Source organism: Pseudochaenichthys georgianus, chromosome 15, assembly GCF_902827115.2.
Source record: "Pseudochaenichthys georgianus chromosome 15, fPseGeo1.2, whole genome shotgun sequence".
In the NCBI taxonomy this organism is placed as follows: domain Eukaryota; kingdom Metazoa; phylum Chordata; class Actinopteri; order Perciformes; family Channichthyidae; genus Pseudochaenichthys; species Pseudochaenichthys georgianus.
Genome location: NC_047517.1, coordinates 9,523,806 through 9,544,931, shown reverse-complemented (window position 1 = coordinate 9,544,931; position 21,126 = coordinate 9,523,806). Strand labels below are relative to the sequence as shown.

Below are 21,126 nucleotides of genomic sequence, written 5' to 3'. Positions count from 1 at the left end.
GTGGCCTAGCATTACTATACTTGTGGGGACCTAAATCTGTTTACACAGTCACGTGTGGGGACTCGCCTCCTTTATGGGGACAAAATGGAGGTCCCCATGAGGGGGATCATTCATTTTAGGGTGAAGACTTGGTTAGGTGTAGGGTAAGGGTAAGTTTAAGGATAAGGGTTAGGCATGTGTTGGTTAAGGTTAGGATAAGTCTCCAGGAAATGCATATAAGTCAATGTAATGTCCCCTGAAGTGATGTATACATGGTGTGTGTGTGTGTGTGTGTGTGTGTGTGTGTGTGTGTGTGTGTGTGTGTGTGTGTGTGTGTGTGTGTGTGTGTGTGTGTGTGTGTGTGTGTGTGTGTGTGTGTGTGTGTGTCCACTTGTATTACTATACCTGTGAGGTCAAATAAAAGGACAGCATGACTGCAAAGATCCCCCATGAAGAGAACGATCTGCCGGTCCTCGATAAAGTTAACATCAGGATTAGGGAATGAATGGAGTCAATAGAGGTCCTCACAAGTATTGAAATACAAACGTATGTATGTCTTTGTTATGTCCCGGTTACTTCATTTCCATATTTGGAAAGGCGAGCACAGTACATGCACAGTAATGTGTAGGAGTAGTTGTCATAGTAGTACTAATTGACATCACAATCGATGTTTACAATTACCGACCCTATTAAAAAAAACATAAAAACAACAAACAGGAATACGCCAAAATCATTCCAGTCTGTTGTCTGTATGAAACTGTCTGAGTGTTTCCGTGGTGACGGAGTCCGTCAGTCACGACCCCACCAACACCTCCATGATGTGGTCCAGTTCTGTCAGATCAATTTTGAAAGGCTGATTGGCTGAAACCTGGGGGGCGGGGCCACTGTACGGCAAAGCCAGCGATTTGAGGAGGTCGTCCGCCGTCACCACCGCCGACAGTTTGGTGATGCCGCCTGCCGCCACGCCCACAGCCCCCCCCGTCGTACAGGGGTCAAAGTCATACATGGACGTGTCGATGTCGGCAAACAGGACGTCGTCCAGTGCCAAGTCTGAGAGGAACCCCGAGGGGGAGGAAGAGGAGGAGGAAATATCTGCCAGGCCAGCAGGGGGCAGTGTGGGCAGAGTGTCCATCGGCCGCAGCTCGGCACAACGGGCATCAGCTAGCAAGACGCTATCTGCCTCTGGTTTAACTCCCACAGTCCTGCAGTCTCTTGGTAGGCCTGTGTGAGCAGGGGAGAGCGTTTCTAAGGGGGAGGGCTGGGTGAGTGGCGTGGGAGCCAGGGAGGTAGTCTCGGTATTAGTATTAGCTGCTGCTGTCCTTGTTATGGCTGTGGGAGGAGCCAACTCCATGTCACTCAGAGCGGAGGGTAAACAGTCGTTGGACGAGGCCGGCGCAGGGACCCGGGGGGCCGTCTGGCTCAGAAGTGCCGAAGGTAACGGGGGAGGCTGCAGCGTGGGCGGCGACATTGGAGGAGTGGGTGGGGTGGGAGTACAAAAGGCGGAATCTGTACCATCCTCCTCTAGTAAAGAGGCTGGTGTGAGGCAGGCTTCCAGAGGGGCGAGGCAGACCCCTCCATGGTTGGGGCAGGCCTGGGATGCCTGGCAGTTGGGAGGCACCATTGGGTGGGGGGAAGGCGGTGGAACGATCGCCGGCATCAGCAGCGCAGAAGGCTGGGATACCTGCACTGACAGAACACCAAAGGAAGATGGCGCCTCACGGAAGCCCTCGTCCATGGGGTCGTCGGGCGGTGGAGAGGGGGGGAGCAGCAGGGGCCGCAGGGACCCCTCCTGCTTCAGCTCGTCCTGGATGCGGCGCAGCATGTTGTTGATGAGGACACGGCGCTCCAGGCTGGGCTCCCCGAGGGGCCGATGGCTGTACAGCTTCATGAGGGAGATGTTGAAGATGGTCTGCCGCTGCAGGGTGTACGACACCTTGGACAGGCCCTCTGGACAGAAGCCGAAGCCCCCCCCCGCCAGCGACCCCTCCAGCGTTTTGCCTTCCAACCCCTCTTCATCCTCGCCCAGCTTCCGCTTCGCACCTTTACCGAACATATATCTAGAAAACACAAAATCAGAGAGACTTTAGTTACACCAGAAACATAACAAGGCAATTCAAGCACACAATCAAATGTGTTCTATATTAATGATTTTGTTCTATCAGTTAAAGATTGACTTTCAACATTTCCAAAATATATGCAAATGTTTGTCCTTTTTGCATAAAAAACTATTTAAGCATTATCAAAAGTAATTTCCATTCAGCATCCTGTTGATTGGACATAAAGTAATCAACTCATCCTGTAAGCTCTCGCGTCAAACAAAATGAATGATGTCATTCTGTAACCACAAACCCCTGTGGCATGGGGACATTTAACATACTTGTCTGTTCATGAACTATTCTGTTATTAAAAAAAGATACACCTGGCCATTGGGGTACATTATGACACATCCATTAGCCCTCCTGGTTCTCAGCATTAGATCAGAATTGTTATACAACATCTCTCGCCCAACTGAAATGTGACATGTTTACCACCAGAGAAGTGTATATACTGCAACCCAGCAGCTTAACCATGGTGATTTAAAAAGCTGCTTAAACACAACAAGCTTACTGCAATGGGAGATACAAAAAAAACATACGTTGAAACCAAGGGCAGCTGCACAGTAAGGCTCACGGCTGCATACTGTCGCCGGCACGTCACACACACTGGTTATGTAATAGCAGCGTTACCCGCTGTACCACATGGACATAGGCAATATTCAAGCCCCACCCCCTCCACCCTCCTGCCATATCGGAATTGCACATTGTGTCACTTATACCACTTTCAGATAGCACGCTGTTTGACCCACATTGGAGTCAACCTGATTCTCACTCCGGAATGCCTGATAAAGCACATTATTGTATCCATAATGTACTATAAAATAAATGTTGTTTCAGGTTCAACTGTTGGGCTGTCCATCTCTCTTTGTAACCCACACTTTATATGAATTCCCCTCAACTTTTGTCCATAAATTGGTTAAAAGACATCAAAGGTCGGTGTCAGTATTTCCATTCATGTTTTCTGTACGCCAGTTCTCCAAAGCAGGGCAGCGCCTGCCGGGTCGGGAGAGGGTGGTGAAGGACGGTCAGCTGATGCAGTTAATACAGATAGACCCATGACCCGCGCACAGAGTCTGTCTAAATGGTATATTATTGGGGGGGCTGGGAAGGGTGGTGGCACGAGACATACAGTGCATTAGCAAAGCCTTTACATAACATAGCATTTGTATTGCTTTAGCAGATCCCTTTGTTGAATCCAACGCTCTGACGGTGTCACTATTAGTGCAAAGCAAGAAAGGCAGCAAAAAGAACGTTAAATAGAAGGAAGGAGTCGCTGCAGTGTGTTTGACTCTAATCCAGGCCGACAGGCTCATGCAGCCAGTTGCTGTCTACACACGCATGCGCAGTGTGCGTCTCCTCACACACACACACACACACACACATACAACCACACACACAGGAAGTGTGAGCTGCAGGCCCAGTCACCACGACTGGTTGGTTGCCATGACAAACCGAGTCAGCTGGGAATTCACCCGGAGAGATGACAAAGAATGGGATGGGGACACTGGAGGGGGTGTTCTCGGGGGGCAGGAAAGAGGAAGGCGAGGAGCAGGAAGAGGAGGAAGTACAGGAGGAGGAGGAGGAGGAGGTGAGAGATTGGTCCGTAAAAGGTGGGAGGGCATTGAGCAACTTTGAATCCTCCTCCTTTAAAACTACTGCTCAGGGCCTTTGAGCAAAGCACTCTTCACCTAAAATGATGACGGTCGGCTAAACAAAATGACATTTGACTGATGTTTGTCGAACTCTTAGACGATCTCCTGTCTTTGCCTTGGACACAACAATGACAGTTTTTTTTCCAATGCTAGCAGGTTAGCTTTGAAGTATATTACGCTTGGGATTTGTATTTGTATCCATGGAAATGGTCACATACCAGATGCTGGTCGGACTGCTGACTGCTGAGATGATTTACAACATGAGAATGTCTATGATATTAACATGAAAAGTGTAACGGGGTATATTTGTTAGTTAATGAGGTGTTTCTTTTTTAACAGAGCCAGGCTAGCTGTTTCCCCTACTTCAAGCTATATGCTAAGCTAGGCTAACCATCTCCTGGCATCCATTGCTGACACACAGATATGAGACTGCATTTCTGATTAAACTCTCACTCTCAAAGCTAACATAATCCCCAAAATGAACTTTTACTTTAACAATCAATCCATTAGGCTTAATTAGCTAAATAAGAGCTCCTAAACATAAGACTATCTAGCAGTGTTATATTTTATTAGACACTACAACTCAGTATATTACAGAGACAGCCAACCTGGCTCAGCAGACAAAACTAAAATGATTTTCTATAGTGCTTTCACTTTATTGAGCTAAACTATAAACTAGCTAGGACGAAGGCTATCAGCTCACTGCCTATTAGCGGCAATGTCTTTCTGTCTAGATACCTGAAATAAGGTCTGTGGTTAACATATGACCTAAGATGGCTCAGTAAATCCCCCACTGGTGAATGTCGGAAGCTTCTGTGAGTCATAAAAACGGCAGTTGCTAACAAGTGTATAAATGGGACTACACAATGTCATAAAGCTGAACATTAGCAGCTTTTAGCTTAGCAGTGGTGAAGTCATGTGACCGTGATGTAGTTCTTTGTAGAGCTTATTTTCGGCAATATACCGAAATCCAATGGAAAGCTCTTTTTTTATAGGTAGCCCTGGGAACTTCTAAAAAATCTGCAGTCTTTTTCTAAATAAGGGCAAAATGAAAATACTTATGTAACAGTAGTTCTTTTGGATGTTCCTGACTTTTACCCATGCACTACTTGAGTATCTGCATTCATTGGAGCTGCTTTTGAGGAAAATGGCCAATCACAGAGTGTCAAAGAACAAAAACAGAGAGAGCAACAGAGAGAGTTTCAAAGCAGTCTGCTGCTGTGTGATTGAGAGCTGAAGCAGCTGCACATGTCTTACTGACTGACTCATGGCATGGTGTTTATACACACACACACACACCATGTATACATCACTTCTGGGGACATTACATTGACTTACATGCATTTCCTGGAGACTTATCCTAACCATAACCAACACATGCCTAACCCTAACCGAGTCTTCACCCTAAAATTAATGATTCCCCCCGTGGGGACCTCCATGTTGTCCCCATGGCGAGTCCCCACATGTGACTGTGTAAACAGATGTAGGTCCCCACAAGTATAGTAATGCTAGGACACACACACCCCCACACGCGCGCACACACACACCCCCACAGTGCAGGGCTGACATACCAGAGGTGCCCCACCCCTTACATTCCACTTCATTATCCTCCTCTTCCCTTCCCTTTTCAGTCACTATATAACCTCCTTTATATATATATATATATATATATATATATTGTGAGCTATGTGGGAATATGAACACACCAGACAAACAAACAACAGATCGTATATGAGTAGAGCAGGTACAGCATAGCTGTGGGGGAGTACTGTGCTCTGAAATGGAGCAACAGTCTTCATTAAAGGTCACTGTGACTGTAACGCGTCCAGTCCACTGTTGTCTGTCTCGCAAAGAACTGTCCTAAAAAAGGTTTTTCCAGGAAGTAAAAATAGCTCAAGGTCTCTTGAGAGCGTCTAGGCAGAGAAGCAAGCAGCTATGACTAGAAATCAACAAGCCTACATTTTTGAAGGTCAGAACTATTGCTCATATTCTTGGACTGAAGCTCACAATGGATATATTTTCAATTGTAAGTCATTACTTTTGAATTGGAATGCTACAAATATTACAAGTGAATGTATATGTTAAATGTAACTATATTTACTTCTATGAGATCTAATAAAAATGTATTTAGGAAAATGTCTGCCAGAGTGCAATATCAAAAGGATTATGTAATTATAAATATGTAACAGGGCTGAACGATTAATAGATTTTCAATCGCGATTTGAAATGATGCAATTATCAAATCGCAAAGCTTGCAATTTATTTTTATTTTTTTTTATTTTTTGTGTGTCAGTCATCCACACCAATCAGATGTGCTGTGCTCCACATGTACCAGTCATTGTTAACCAATCAGAAGTGGCCCATGACAGAAGGTGATAGACAGATTGATCCAATCACTTGCCAAGTATTTTTGAAATACTTTTCCAAATGGCTTCCAATGGAGCTTTCCTAGATGGTTTGGTGAAACAAACCATCTGAGTCAGGTTTGAGTCAGGTTCTGAGTAATGCTTCATCACATGTTTTCATCTACAGGGTGAATCTTAAACTGAAGCTTGACTTTAAAGCAACCCAACGGAAGTTTCATGTAAGTTTAGTTCTTTCACTCGTAGCTTGGGCTGCGGGGGGCTCGAGACGGGAGCATGTTGATGCGACCTTCCTAGCCGGAGATATGGCCGCATTTTACAATAAACTTCCGTTGGGTCGCTTAAAAATAAATATCGCAAATCGAATCGCAATATCTGTCAGAAAAATTGCAATTAGATTATTTCCAAAAATCGTGCAGCCCTAATATGCAATAAATCAAACCACATCATATCAGATCATAAACACATTAACTCATCACTTACGTTTAATAACTACCTATTACTTCATCAATTTATGTAATAAAAAGGTCACATGAAATATTTTCCATTTGCAGAACTTCCTCCTTTTCTCGACCTACTAAGAACGAATACCAAAGAAATTCGTTATCAATATATAAATGGCTGTTTCCAGCAGAGCGATCTGATCAAATCATTTAGTCAAATATGTCTATCATTTTGCGTCCAGCCCAAAATATCACCAATTATCCTGACCCACAGACTGGGCTGAACAATTTCTATTTGTTCTGAAAAACCATTGCTGATGATTATCTATCATTGTTTAGGACATCCACAACCTGAAATCTAACCTACAAATAAAAGGCTTACTTGTGTGTGTGTGTTTGCCAAGATCACATGAAAGGTTTATGATGCCTTCAGGGAAGGTGGCCTTGGTAGTAAAACTGTAATATCAAGCACCGAAAAAAAGAGTTGAAATATGTATGCATAAATAGAAAAGTATAAATCTAATCACAACTATACAGCAAATAAGAGTGCTTTATTCATTTAGAACAGAGGTCAGGTGTGTGTGTAAGCATGAGAGTGTGTGTCAGCGAACTGTGCACACATCAGACATGTGGGCCGAGCATATGATTCAAAGAGCTGGCTGGGGTGAGTGTGTGTGTAATGTGGGGTAGTGCGGTGCTACTGGACGGACTGCAGTGATATTATGATCCTGTAACCGGATACGCTGGTTTCCATGCCTAAACTGCACATCCACCCCTCCCCCCACCTCCACATCGGGCTATTTCAGGTTCTCTGGATGCATGGAGTATGGACATGTGGTGCACACTACGTTGCTGCTGCTGCAGGTGGAATAATGTAGCACTGTGCTGGGTGCTCAGTGTGACATGGATTCATCTCAGCATACGCATGTGCATTAAGGCGTACAGGAGCACATTAATACGGCTTCCTCCTGTCTGTAATGCACCGAGCTCTGCACATGAGGAGGACTCTGTCCAACTCACAGTGTGTGTGTGTGTGTGTGTGTGTGTGTGTGTGTGTGTGTGTGTGTGTGTGTGTGTGTGTGTGTGTGTGTGTGTGTGTGTGTGTGTGTGTGTGTGTGTGTGTGTGTGTGTGTGTGTGTGGTTGTGTGTGTGTGTGTGTGTGTGTGTGTGTGTGTGTGTGTGTGTGTGTGTGTGTGTGTTACCTCATTCACACCAACGCAACTCCGGTTCAAGCTTGAAGATAAAACGTGGCTGGGTCTTTCAGCATGACAATGATCCCAAACACACCGCCCGGGCAATGAAGGAGTGGCTTCGTAAGAAGCATTTCAAGGTCCTGGAGTGGCCTAGCCAGTCTCCAGACCTCAACCCCACAGAAAATCTTTGGAGGGAGTTGAAAGTCCATGTTGCCCAGCGACAGCCCCAAAACATCACTGCTCTAGAGGAGATCTGCATGGAGGAATGGGCCAAAATACCAGCAACAGTGTGTGAAAACCTTTGTCATTGCCAACAAAGGGTATATAACAAAGTATTGAGATGAACTTTTGTTATCGACCAAATACTTATTTTCCACCATAATTTGCAAATAAATTCTTTAAAAATCAGACAATGTGATTTTCTGGATTTTTTTTCCTCATAGTTGAGGTATACCTAGGATGAAAATTACAGGCATCTCTCATCTTTTTAAGTGGGAGAACTTGCACAATTGGTGGCTGACTAAATACTTTTTTGCCCCACTGTATGTGTCCCCGGTGCTGCCAAACTGACGTCAAATCGGCAGCGGACCCACAGAAAGTTGCTATCAGAGACAATGCCTGACGTGTTTTGGACGTAATCTCGTCTTTGTTTACATTAGCAAGCCTCGCTAACACTCAGAGTTAACCTGTAATGTGTTTAAAAAGCAGGAAATAAAAAAAGAACTCGCCTTGTGGTAAACCCGCAAGAGAAAAAACATTTGAGCTCCATACTGTTTCAGAAATAATCCTTGACTTGGTTTAAACAGGATGGCGTTTTATCACCGCAGAATTTAACTTTATCTCCGGGTAGAATTCTGATCAGGCATTAGCTCCGCCTCCTCTTCTTCTTTTTTTCAAGCTAAGGACCCATGATCCGTGTTTCTCTAACAGGGCTTCAAAAGAGGGGTTTGAGCAGTATGAGGCATGGCTACAATGGGTGATCCGTTTGGTATTTTGAAAAAAAACTTCACAGACATATTTTGTATTGATATGGCCCTACAATATAGGTTTCAAATATAGCATGATAGGTCCACTTTAAGTAAAGTGTTCATACTGGGTAGTTGATTAACTTTAACAAAAATGTTACAAACAAAACAAACATGTTATTTTATATAGTATTTCATTTTGTTGTCTTTTCCCTATAAAAACATATTTTCTTAAAATATATATATAATATAACTTACACTGGTACTAGACTTGGTTACAGTAAGTGGTCAAATACCCTAAGAATGAGCTGAAATTTATCTTAAAGTGGAACAACTACAAGGGACAACAGGCATTAGTGACGACCAAAGACCAAAACACATAAATCAATCATGTGGCTGAAAACAATGTGTGTGTGTGTGTGTGTGTGTGTGTGTGTGTGTGTGTGTGTGTGTGTGTGTGTGTGTGTGTGTGTATATCTTCTCTTGTTGTGATCATAAATGCTCACATGACAGAGGTCAGCTGGGTACAGGGAATACACTACGATCTCTTACGCAATGGCAGACCTGGTTACAAAACACCAGAGCTCCTGCTGCGCCACACGCAGCATCCCAGTAATGAAGACTCAGTGGTGCAGGATTCAACCACTACACTCAAGTAGATGAGATATAGTTAGTGTCTGCATCTTCTAGATTTTGAAGTTAGTTAGCAGATGTTGCTTTTAATTCATTTTGTGATCAATACATGTTTATTATTGAGTGCAATCCCATGTAAATTACCTATATGAATGGCTTTCTGTGTTTGATTTGCAGTATTGAAAGTTTGTAGTAGCGCTATATCTAACTATTTTCACCATCTGCTGATTATTACAAAAACATTATATTTAAAGAGGCTCCATTATGTTTATCGGGGTTTCCCCTTTCCTGTAGTGTGTTATATAGGTTTATGTGCATGTAAATTACATTACATTTAGCTGACGCTTTTATCCAAAGCGACTTACAATAAGTGCGTTCGTCCAACAAGATACAAACTTGAAGAAAACAGAATCATAGTACATCAGTACATCAGGTTTCATAGAGCTAAAACATTTCAAGTGCTACTCAACTAGCTTTAGATAAGCCAGCCCTTTATTAGTATATAAGTGCTCTGTTAATAGTTCTATCGCTCGAGGTGGAGTCGAAAGAGATGAGTTTTCAGTCTGCGCCGGAAGATGTGAAAGCTTTCTGCTGTCCTGATGTCAATGGGGAGCTCATTCCACCATTTTGGAGCCAGGATAGCAAACCCACGTGTTTTTGCTGATGGGAACTTGGGTCCCCCTCGCAGCGAGGGTGCAGCGAGTCGTTTGGTTGATGCAGAGCGGAGTGCACGTGCTGGGGTGTACAGTTTAACCATGTCCTGGATGTAGGAAGGGCCAGATCCATTCGCAGCATGGTACGCAAGTACCAGTGTCTTGAAGTGGATTCTAGCAGTTACCAGAAGCCAGTGGAGGGAGCGGAGGAGCGGCGTGGTGTGGGAACATTTAGGAAGGTTGAAGACCAGACGAGCCGCTGCATTCTGGATGAGCTGCAGAGGTCGGATGGCACATGCAGGTAGACCAGCCAGGAGGGAGTTGCAGTAGTCTAGGCGTGAGATCGACCAGAAGTTAAATGGTCTGCAAAGGTAAAATCCCTGAGTTTCTCTTGCACACACTCCCCCCCAGGATGGAGGGGGGGTGGGGCTTAAATATTGCCTATGTTCATGTGGTACAGCGTGTAACATAGTGACATAACATTGTAACACGTGCCTTTCTATTGGCAAGTCCTCCAACACATTGTACAAGATAGGCTAAGGGTCAGGACTTGCTAAGCATTGACCAATCACCACAGAGCTGGTCAGCTAACCAATCAGAGCAAACTGGGCTCTGGTTTCAGACAGAGGGTGGAAAGAGGTGCTGCAGCACAGGCAGTATGAGAAAAAGAAAGAGCTTTTCGAACATTAAATCACGGAGAGAGACATGTCACAGTAGAGACACTACATACAAACATGACCCTGAAAATTAGTACAATATGTCCTCTTTAATGTAAAATGACATTGTATGGAGCCCGGAGTAGATATTCCTTTGGGAACGTAACAAACTACACCACACACCTTCTCGGTACCATGTTAGTTAATGGACAATCCACTGTTTTACAAAAAGTCAACACCATGCATCACTTTCACAGAAGTGTGTAGTAAATCATGATGATCAACACATGCACTTCTCAAAGTAAGTGTGTGTATCTCAAATATCTGGTCACACACACACACACACACACACACACACACACACACACACACACACACACACACACACACACACACACACACACACACACACACACACACACACACACACACACACACACACACACACACACACACACACACACACACACACACACACACACACACACACACACACACACACACACACACACACACACAAGTCTATAAATAAAAAGCAGCAGAAGAGAGCAGATTTAGGTCAGCAGACGTGTGTTGATGCCGCTGAGCGCTCCACTCTTTCCACCAAGCCTCTTCAGGAGAAGGGACATAAAGCTTGACACTGACGAAGCCTCAGAAGCTACACAAATCTCCAGCATCAATGCATCTGGTCACTGGGTGTACAGTATGCATGGTAGTATCCACGGTTTCTGCTGCAGCATGTGCCTTATTACTGCAGCATGCACTACCCCAGCAGTATCTGCCTGACATTACCACGCTGCCCACCTTGTTACAGCAGCAGCTTCTTCAGTGCTGCAAGTGTCATCATTTTTGACTGCAGGCAGCACGCTTACTACTTAAGCATAATCCTTGTGAATGCAGTACAAGCCTTATTACTGCACATGAAGCTTCAATGCTGCACCGTGAGCTTTATTACTGTTACTAGTGATAGGTATTCAGCTACTATGCAATATAGAGTCCCTCATAGCATGTGCAAGACACCTGCTTATCCCGGTCAGTTGAAGCCTGCATTTTTCATATAAAAGGTCTGGTGGAAAATGATTTCTTGATTGTGCCTGCCCCAAAATGTACCCCCCAGATATTCTTGTATTGAGTTTGAAGAAACAGCAGCAAGCAAGGCAGAAAGGTAGGGGATTTGGAGAGACGACTGCGTGATCACAACAAAATCAGGCTTCTGCTTTTAGGGGTTCCCCGCTCCTGTAGTGTGCTCTATAGGAGTGTGTGCATGTAAATGGTCTGCAAAGGCTAAAGTCCCCTAGAGGGAGTTTCTCTCCCACACACTCCCCCCATTGAAGTCCTTTGTTTACTTCTGTGACATAATGACATCACTATGGAACACTTGACATTTCAGACACATTTCTATCACAATCACAACAGAGATTTTTAGAGCAGACTGGGCTCTGGTTTCAGACAGAGGGTGAGAACAATAAAGAGCTTTTTGAACATGAAAGCATGGAGACATGTCACAGGAGAGACACTATGCATATGAACCTGAACATGAGAAATGCATGTCCTCTTTAAAGGTTCACTATATGTGGATAGTTATGTAAATTATAAACCCTGTAATGATGCTGTCCTTTTTGTTGTTCTGTTTATGTTTCATGTGGAACCTACTTGAGCAGGTCTCCCTGTAAAAAGAGATCAATGATCTCAATGGGATACACCTGGATAAATAAAGGTTTGAAATGAAATGAAAAATGTCTGTTTGTGAAGCTTTAATACTAAAGTGTAAAGGGTAGGTTGATCAAAATCTAGCAATTGATATAGTCTCTTCCTTGAAATATTTCTGTAAATGAATTTGTTGATATATACCCTGGAGTAGGGCTGCACAAATAATTACATGGTATTAAAATTGCAATAGACTGGTGCAATCTTCAAATCGCAAGCACAATATTTAGTCAAATATTTCAAATATCTGAATGAAGTATTGTGGAGCTGCAGAGAAGATCCAGCATACAAACTGTATTTTACAGATGTATTACAAAATCGTGGTTTATACAGAGCTGGTTCCAAAAATCACACCACGGTCATATCAATTATTTCTTTCAATGAAATTGTGATCGATCTTTCAAAAATGGCCATTCCCCAATCCCCTTATATCCGAAATCATGGAGCAATATCAGTGAAAATAATTGCAATTCTTCCATATTGTGCAACCATGACACGTCCTGAGGGGTTCTGAACTCACCAAAGACTTTCCTCTACCCACCATCTACAGTTTGGTCTGAAGTTAGCCTTTATTGTGGGTGTTTCTCCAGATAAAGCATCAGCTGACCTGTGATCAGCTTGTGGACCATGGCACAGGAGGGACAAAGTGAAGAAGAAGAAGAGATGATCATGATGATGATCAGTCATGGTGAGAGCACACTGCTGTGTTGTGGTGCACGTTACGAAACAGAGCCCCCCCCCCCCCCTACTAAAGCTACACCTACTGAGACAGTCTCAAACACTGGAGCAGAAATCACTTCCACCACATCTCACTACTTCAGAGCAGGTGTACAGACTACAAGAAGTTGTCAATGAAGACATAATGCACCTTTAAAGTGTGCTTGCCAATGACTTCTGTGTAAACATTAAGTATATAAATGTTTTCTTTATGTAACTGCTCACAGCATATGATTAAATATGTATTAAGTTGTAGTTGGTCTATTACACTTAATTCCAACAGATGATGTATATTCTATACTGTGTATTTCAAAGTGGTGTACAGTAACTAAGTACAGTTACTCAAGTACTGTACTTAAGTACAATTTCAAGAGACTTGTTATTACAAGTACATACTGAAGTATGTCAATGTTTTGCTTCTTTCTACTTCTACCCCAATACAATTCAGAGATAGATATTGTACTTTTACTCCACTACATGTATTTAATACCTTTAGTTACTTCACAGATGTGGATGAATGATGTGAAATATAATCAAGTGTTAAATCAGGCTTTAGTTCCACCTGGAGTAAATTCACAAGCTACCCTGCAGTCTACAAAGTCATTACAACTAGCTGCACCTTTACCAGCGTTGAGAACACTTTCATGATCAATCATTATAATCAAAACATTCAATATATATATATTATATGAAATGTGGCCAATCTGCATAATGAGTACTTTTACTTTCGGTACACTAAGAATACGTTGATGCTAATACTTTTGTAATTTTACTTGAGTAAAATGTTGTACATTTTAGTACATAACATAACATAACAGAGTGTGTATTCCTACACACTCTGTTACTTTTACTTTCACTCAAGTACACGAACAGAGTAGTCCTCCCACCTCTGATATTACATGTTATTACATCATATTTACTGTTCAGATCTATTTGAATTTGAACCTATTTTATTATATGTTTAGTAATGTCCAATGCCTTGTAAACACGTTGCTGCAACACAAAAAACTTCCCATATATGGGATAAATAAATCAGTTAGTATATATGGCTCAAATAAATAAAAGTCGATTACATGTACAAATACAGGTCATTTGATATAGTTGTGACATTTAATTTGTAAAAAATACAGCGTAATATACGTGCAATTATCAATGTATCTATCGTTATTCATTAAAGCAGTAGGCCTATGTGACAAGGAGTGGGTGTATTTGGGAAATCCACTCAGTATTTAAAGGGAAAAGTTGACTAAGCAGACTTTTCTCAATAGTAATAAAGAGCAAGTGAAAGCCTCAGCTCTGTTAACTGGAAATAGTTGTTGCCAGATAGCGATAGAAGGTCACTGAAGTAGCCACACGTATTGCCACATTACCATTTAATACGAAAACTTTTTTTCAAGCAGACCCCGCTAACCACACAACACTACCCATACACCTTCACCGTATCTATTATTCATGCAGTTACACTGCTTCGCCGTAATGCATGTCCACGGATTTACTTTGCTTTTTGAAAACTCAAACGGTTTCTTACCACGTCCAGGTCCGCCGGAGTTTGAAGGAGAAACATGGAGGGTATTTAAACGGTCCCGTCGGCTACAGAAGAACAAGCCGTCCCCGCTCCCCGAGACTCTGACACACAATGGCGCTGATAGGAGGAGATAACTGAAGTGAACCGCTCACAGGAATGCTGCTGCCTTCACGCGCCGTCGGACATACTCGCGAGGTAAACTGCACGTGCGTTTATGTCCCGTACTTAGTGTCATTTGAAGCAAATACGTGACAGGATATTAGTTAATGACATGATTTGTCATCCAAATACACACAGTGTTCGATCGATGCTTCGAAGATTTATTAAAAACTATGTCAACATTGACTTCAAACGTTATTATGTAAGACAAGATAGTTTATGGTGAAAATGCACTTAAATTAAGAAAACAGTCAAATGTGTCTGTACCAAAAGGTGACATTTAAGGACAGCCAAATGCTGTGACAATTAGAGGTCAGGTCAATAAGGTGCATTTCGCCAACTATTCAACTGTTTTTATACTGATACATATATTTATTTTTCTAGTATGCAATACATTTTTCAGATGGTACATTCATTTCTGCAAAATGCAAAAATGTTCCACTTATTGTATAAAACACATTTTTAATTGGGAAATATTCAACAGGGATTAATTAAAGCGAGATTATTTCCTAAATCGGCTACTCGTACTTTTGACAGTAACTTTGCTTAAAGCATCAACTTTACTTCTGAGATCATTCTTACATGTGTAACAATGGCTTAGTAACTGCTGCTACGACAGAATCCATTTTGTCAAGGCAGGTACGTTTCCGAGGAGCACGTGAAGGCAGCAGGAGAAGCTGAAACCGAGCAGCTGCCCGGAGAAGTGGTGTCGTCAACTTTGCTCCGCCCACACGCACGCGCAGACACACACGCGCGTACACATACTCGAACACACGCTCGCGCACGCACATGCTTGATGTTCTGTCATAGTGTATTTTTCTATTCGTTTCAGTGTTAATATATATTTAAATGGTAGCAACATTTTACATCTGAATCCCTGTGTAATGCACTTTGACATGTAGGCCTACTAAGAATTTGAATTCATTGATTTGTTCTTTTATTGACATAAGAATGGTGAAATGAGTTCTTGACTGATGGTGCTGTTTGGCCATTAGAGATGCCTGTCCTACCCGCCTGGCAGCAGATGGCAGAATGCTGCCCGGTAAACTAAAAAAAAAAACAGCAGAGTCTGCTTCAAACTGACAAAAGCACCAGTGGAGCAGGGCAGAAAATGGGCATCTCAGACCATTTGTGACCGTGATGCCCCCTGCTGCACACACCCACCCAGTTGTGCTCTGAAACGTTCACAATCACAATACAACGATACAGGCGGCCAGTTCTTAGAGTCAGGCTTTGATCACTGGCTGTCACAAATAAATGGAAATACTTGTATTTCCTAGAGTCCAGGACTGAATTGTTAGCAGCGGTATCATACAAACCGTTGTATGAGGAAAATGGTTCAAATACGGCATACTGGAGAGGTGCTGGTTCAGCTCCTGGGCACTACCGAGGTAACCCGAAACTGCAAAAAATAAAGGGTCTTATCTGATTTTCGCAAAATATTTTCCTCTAGAACATTATGGAAGCATAACTCTTGTCAGTCTAAATCGGTCCCTATGTCTTTTTGTTTCCTTGACCTGTGTTGTTTACTCCGCTTTGGGACACTTTAGGCAGGTGTGGTCAAACTAAACTAAACTAGCTCGCTAACTGTGAGCTTGGTCGCTAACGGGACACTAATTTCCGAGACCATCACAAAGGAACAGCAGCTGAAGCTAAGTTCCTGGGGTGGATGCTCAGATACAAAATAAATAAACTTGGTATTCTGATGAAGGAACAAAATAAATTGCACAGGCACTTCAAGAGAGCGCCCCCTGGAGGCCATGCACGGCAAAGTAGTCGCAATTGCGCTACATTTTTTATTCCAAAGTTGGATTTGTACGACCCAGCATGTCTCAAATATGCATTTAGTTATGCAGTTTATTTTCAGACTGAAAGTGAATGTTGCAAAACAGCTAATATGCCATTTAAAGTCTTTGGCTCTCAACTCTAAAATGTCAGCACTGTCAACGCCGCTTTCTATTGGTCAATTGTGCAGAATTGCTGATCAAAGGTCACGGAAGTTCAACATGACACGAAATAACTGTGCTGATTTATTTTGGCTTTTTCAATAGATCTATTACATAAAGCAATTGTAGTGAAGATAACAGATTTAAACTGTATTTCTACCTCTAAACCACATGTGTCAAACTCAAGGCCCGGGGGCCAAATCAGACCCTTGGTGGATTTGATTTCGGCCCGCAGGATCATTTCTAATTACTATTAGATCTGGCCCGCCGGTATGTTGCACGCACACCTTCACTCCATCCTGAGGGTTTCCTCAGCTCAGAGCCTGATCCCAAACATTGATGAACTTGGACCCAAGATGAGATGCCAAGTATCTGGCTTGAACTAGCATCACAGAGCAGCAAACTGAGTTTAATGGATGTTTCCTTCTGCACTTTCTCTCACGACAACAGGGCATGTTTGGTTTTTTCTTTGAGGGAAATTGTTTTTTTGAAGCTGTTGTTGGCCTGTGGGAAAATGTAATCATAAGAAATAACTCTGGAAAAGCTGCAGATAGAGCCATAAGAAATGAATGCAACTGATTATTTAATGTTTAATGTTGTTTTTATAGGCAATCATTTAAGCTTTGTTAGTTCCAGGTTTAATATGTGCAATAAGTTCATTTCAATAAGTTTTGCATTAAACACCAGTACCCATTTTTTTATTTTGGCCCACTGTGTATTTGAGTTTGACACCCCTGCTCTAAAGAAGTAACCTGTCCTTAAGCAATCATTGGTTGAAGGTTGCAAGAGACAAACGTTTCCATCAATGGACAATAAGAGGTTTTTAATAAAAAAAAGACTAAAGTGCAATCAGTCAAAAAAAAAGACTAAAGTGCAATCAGTCAATCACAAGAGCTTATAGAAAAAATGCTGGTCAAACAACAGGGATTTTCAATATACTGGTATCATGCCAACAGCCTGAAGGGGGCGGGTTAGCTCTGTCTGTGCATTCATACACAGCTTTTTTTTGGTGAATGGAGATCTGATTTTAGTTCTGTGTTCATCTCTCTGGACTCTGAGTTGACTCATGAATGCTGAGCAGTGAGGAGGGATGGCTCTAAATAAAGATTTCAGGTCAAAAACAGGAAATGGTTCAATAAGCAGGGAAGGCAGGGCCATAGCAACACCAACTGGAGAGCTGCACCGACAACATCCCTCCCTCCCTCTATCTTTATTTATTCCTGCCCCACTTTTCTCTTATGTTGCCTTCTTGCTGTTGCTTTATCCTTATTGGCCCTATTCTTCATTTCTCTTTGCCTCATTTTCTGTATTTTTCTTCCATTCTGTCTATTCATTTAATTCATTCAGAGGTTTTGATTTTAATGAAACAACCACAACAAATAACTGTTCATTCAAACTGTATACTGTAACAGAGAACACGCCATGACACAAAATGTGTGTTTCTCCGTGCACGTATCAGGTTGTGTGACACTACCAGTGTGAACCTGACTCATGGTGGTTCACTGGTCCCAGTCATTACTCAGGCTCGGTACATGCGGCTACATGTTGCTTCTATCCATCAGCTATTGCACCTTCAGGTGGTAACACACAGGATTACTACTGTAGCCAGAATTAGTTTGCCAACCGTCATGTTACAATTATACTCACAGTGACAACACACATGCATTTTTATATCATCATGACACACACACACACACACACACACACACACACACACACACACACACACACACACACACACACACACACACACACACACACACACACACACACACACACACACACACACACACACACACACACACACACACACACACACACACACACACACACACACACACACACACACACACACACACACACACACACACAGGGCCCGTCCCCATCGCTATATTACGTACAGGGTACCCCTTGCCCGTCAGGCTTCTACAGGCAGGGCGTCCCATAGACCTTCATTGCAGACAGCGGACCCCTTGACCGTCAGGCTTCTACGGGCAGGGCGTCCCATAGACCTTCATAGACCACGTGATCAACAACGATGGCCGACCTTCGTGTTATTCTCGGTGGAAAATGCCTATTTTAAGGTTCATGTGGCCATTAAAATGCGTTTTGATGTCATTTTATGCGAGTAATGAGTTTTTATTTCTGATTATTTGTGCAGTACATGTACATGATGTTTAGTTTGCTAGTTATGATGAAGATTACTTCATGAATGTGTACACATGGTTGCTAACGTTTTTTTGGTGGAAATGTGTTTTTCACAGCAAAGTCACCCTCTGTACTTGGACTTATTGGGAGAATCGAAAGGCAAGAACATCCCAAATATTCATTTAGGTCTTTATTTTAGACCTTTAGTGTTGCCGTCTGTGAGGAAAATGCATGGGGCTCAGAGCCTCGTATTTTTAAAATCTTTTTTTCCTTCTAATTTGTTATTCTTTTCAAAATAACACACTGTTATTTACTCACCAATAACACACAATTATCCTTGCTTTTATTTATTGGTTTAATTCCATAATCTCGGTCTTTTTTGGCGTTCGTCAGGAACTGAATTTCAAAATAAAAATAACCGGAAACAGACGTAGGCATTTCGAGCGATTACCCAAGATCCTCAGCTACGCTGATTGGATGTTTTAGCCGCAAAGCATGCTGGGATTTGGTGTTTATATTATATGAAATCCGGAAAACATTTTTAAAAGAATAAAATAATACTTAATTCCGAGTGCTCTTGCTTTTCTCTTTGAAAGTCATCACATAACGGCATTGTAATACACGGTTCGGCTGCATTAAATATTACAGATCTGCCGTAGTTATTTATTTATAGAGCCCTGATGAGAAGACCTTTGGAAAAACTGAAGAAATGCCGCCGAAACTGAATACTTGACGTGGATCATACATTTATCAACAATTAAAAAACATCTTCAATTTCTCTTCACACAATACGTCTCCTTGCAGTATCAACACTAATTCGGCTGACTTTTACATTTGATATAATTCATAGATAGGTTATATTTACACCATAACGGTGCACAGCTGATATAAAAGGACTGTAGTTTTTAAAGATATTACTGATTTGAATTTGATTGAATTTTGAATGTAAGAATGTAAATACTGAGTCTGAAATAGTATAGCAATATGCTGTAAAATTATGTGAAAGCATGAATAAAACTACACATCTTCAGATGTTGTACATAGTGTCCTACACTAATAATACAAAGTTATTATGGCTGTGTGTACCTTGTGTGCACCGCCTAGTGGTTAAAGCATGTTATTGAATTATTGTTTTTATGTGTTATATTATATTTGATTAAAAAAATATTAAGAGTACATACTTTCATAGGGGGAAAGTAGAAGGTCTGTGATAGAATTATAGAATATAAAAAATCAAGAAGATACTATAAGTGATCTCTTCAATAAAACAGTTTAGTGCAGGATGTACAAAGATATTAATAGGAGGAGGTGCAAAACAGAAAAACGAATTAACCTTTATTTAAACATTAAATAACAGATTAAGGTCTTCTTTTAAATAAGAAAAAACTTTGGGGCATCTTTCTACAGATAAATATTAAGCCTGACAAAGTACTTAACGTCTAATATATTGCTTTCCTGCAATGTTAACTATGTTGAAGCACTTATTTTAACTGATATTATACACATTAATTATACTCTTATGTATGTAGATAGAATAAGAAATGTGCAGAATATGACAGTTTAATGGTGGAGGTACACACATATTGATAGATGTCTTGTAATGCACTATTGAGGAACCTGTGACCCAAGTTTTTCATTCATTGCATAACTACACCGTAGTTGTGTATATGATATGTCAATAAACCTTTAAAATCTTGAAATCTTGAAAGGGATGTGCAAAATAGCCATAATATATAGTCTTTAATTAACTATTAGTAGAGAATAACGAGTAATGAATATACTTTATTACTTGTTTCCATTCATGTCAATTGCAGATACATGTTTAGTCTTCTCAAGCACCAACTTTCAAATATCTCTCCTGATTGTTGGCATTTGACAATCACCTTCCCTGAATTTTACTCAGGTGTAACTAAAGTCTGATTTAAGGGTTGTTTATATTTCACATCATTAATCAGAATCTGCAAAGTAACTCAAATAAGTGTAGTGGAGTAAAAATACCAGGTTAACCTCTGAATTGTAGTGGAGTAGAATTACAAAGTAGCAATGAGCTGTCATGTGGGTATATATTGATGCTGCGCATTATGGACAGCGATTTTCACCCATTTATTAATTATATGTTTTACATTTGATAACACCAATGTGTTTAATACTGGCAACTTCTAATTGTGGGAAAAACGAAAACGTTCAGCAGAGACGTCCCATAGAACATTTTGCGAAACACAATAGTGTAGTGTGTAGTTCTGGGGGGGCGTTCGATTCCAGTTTTGGATAGTCTGGCGTGGTTTCGTTCC

At 41.7% G+C, this 21,126-nt stretch overlaps 1 protein-coding gene across 3 annotated transcripts in view; it reads right to left on the bottom strand.

Moving 5' to 3' along the window:
• Positions 1 to 334: 334 nt before the first annotated feature.
• Positions 335 to 21,126, bottom strand: part of sertad2b (SERTA domain containing 2b) — a 66,233-nt gene continuing 45,441 nt past the window's right edge. The window contains exons 1-2 of one of the 3 annotated variants that reach the window (XM_034101459.2): positions 14,586 to 14,676; positions 335 to 2,036 (exon numbers count right to left, since the gene is read on the bottom strand). In XM_034101459.2, coding sequence (XP_033957350.1) covers positions 773 to 2,032 — 1,260 coding nt within the window. In that variant the 5' untranslated portion in view covers positions 2,033 to 2,036; positions 14,586 to 14,676 and the 3' untranslated portion in view covers positions 335 to 772. Of the gene's footprint in view, positions 2,037 to 7,735; positions 7,941 to 14,585; positions 14,677 to 21,126 lie in introns of those variants that run through there. The other 2 variants (XM_071205655.1, XM_034101460.2) reach the window with 2 other exon arrangements.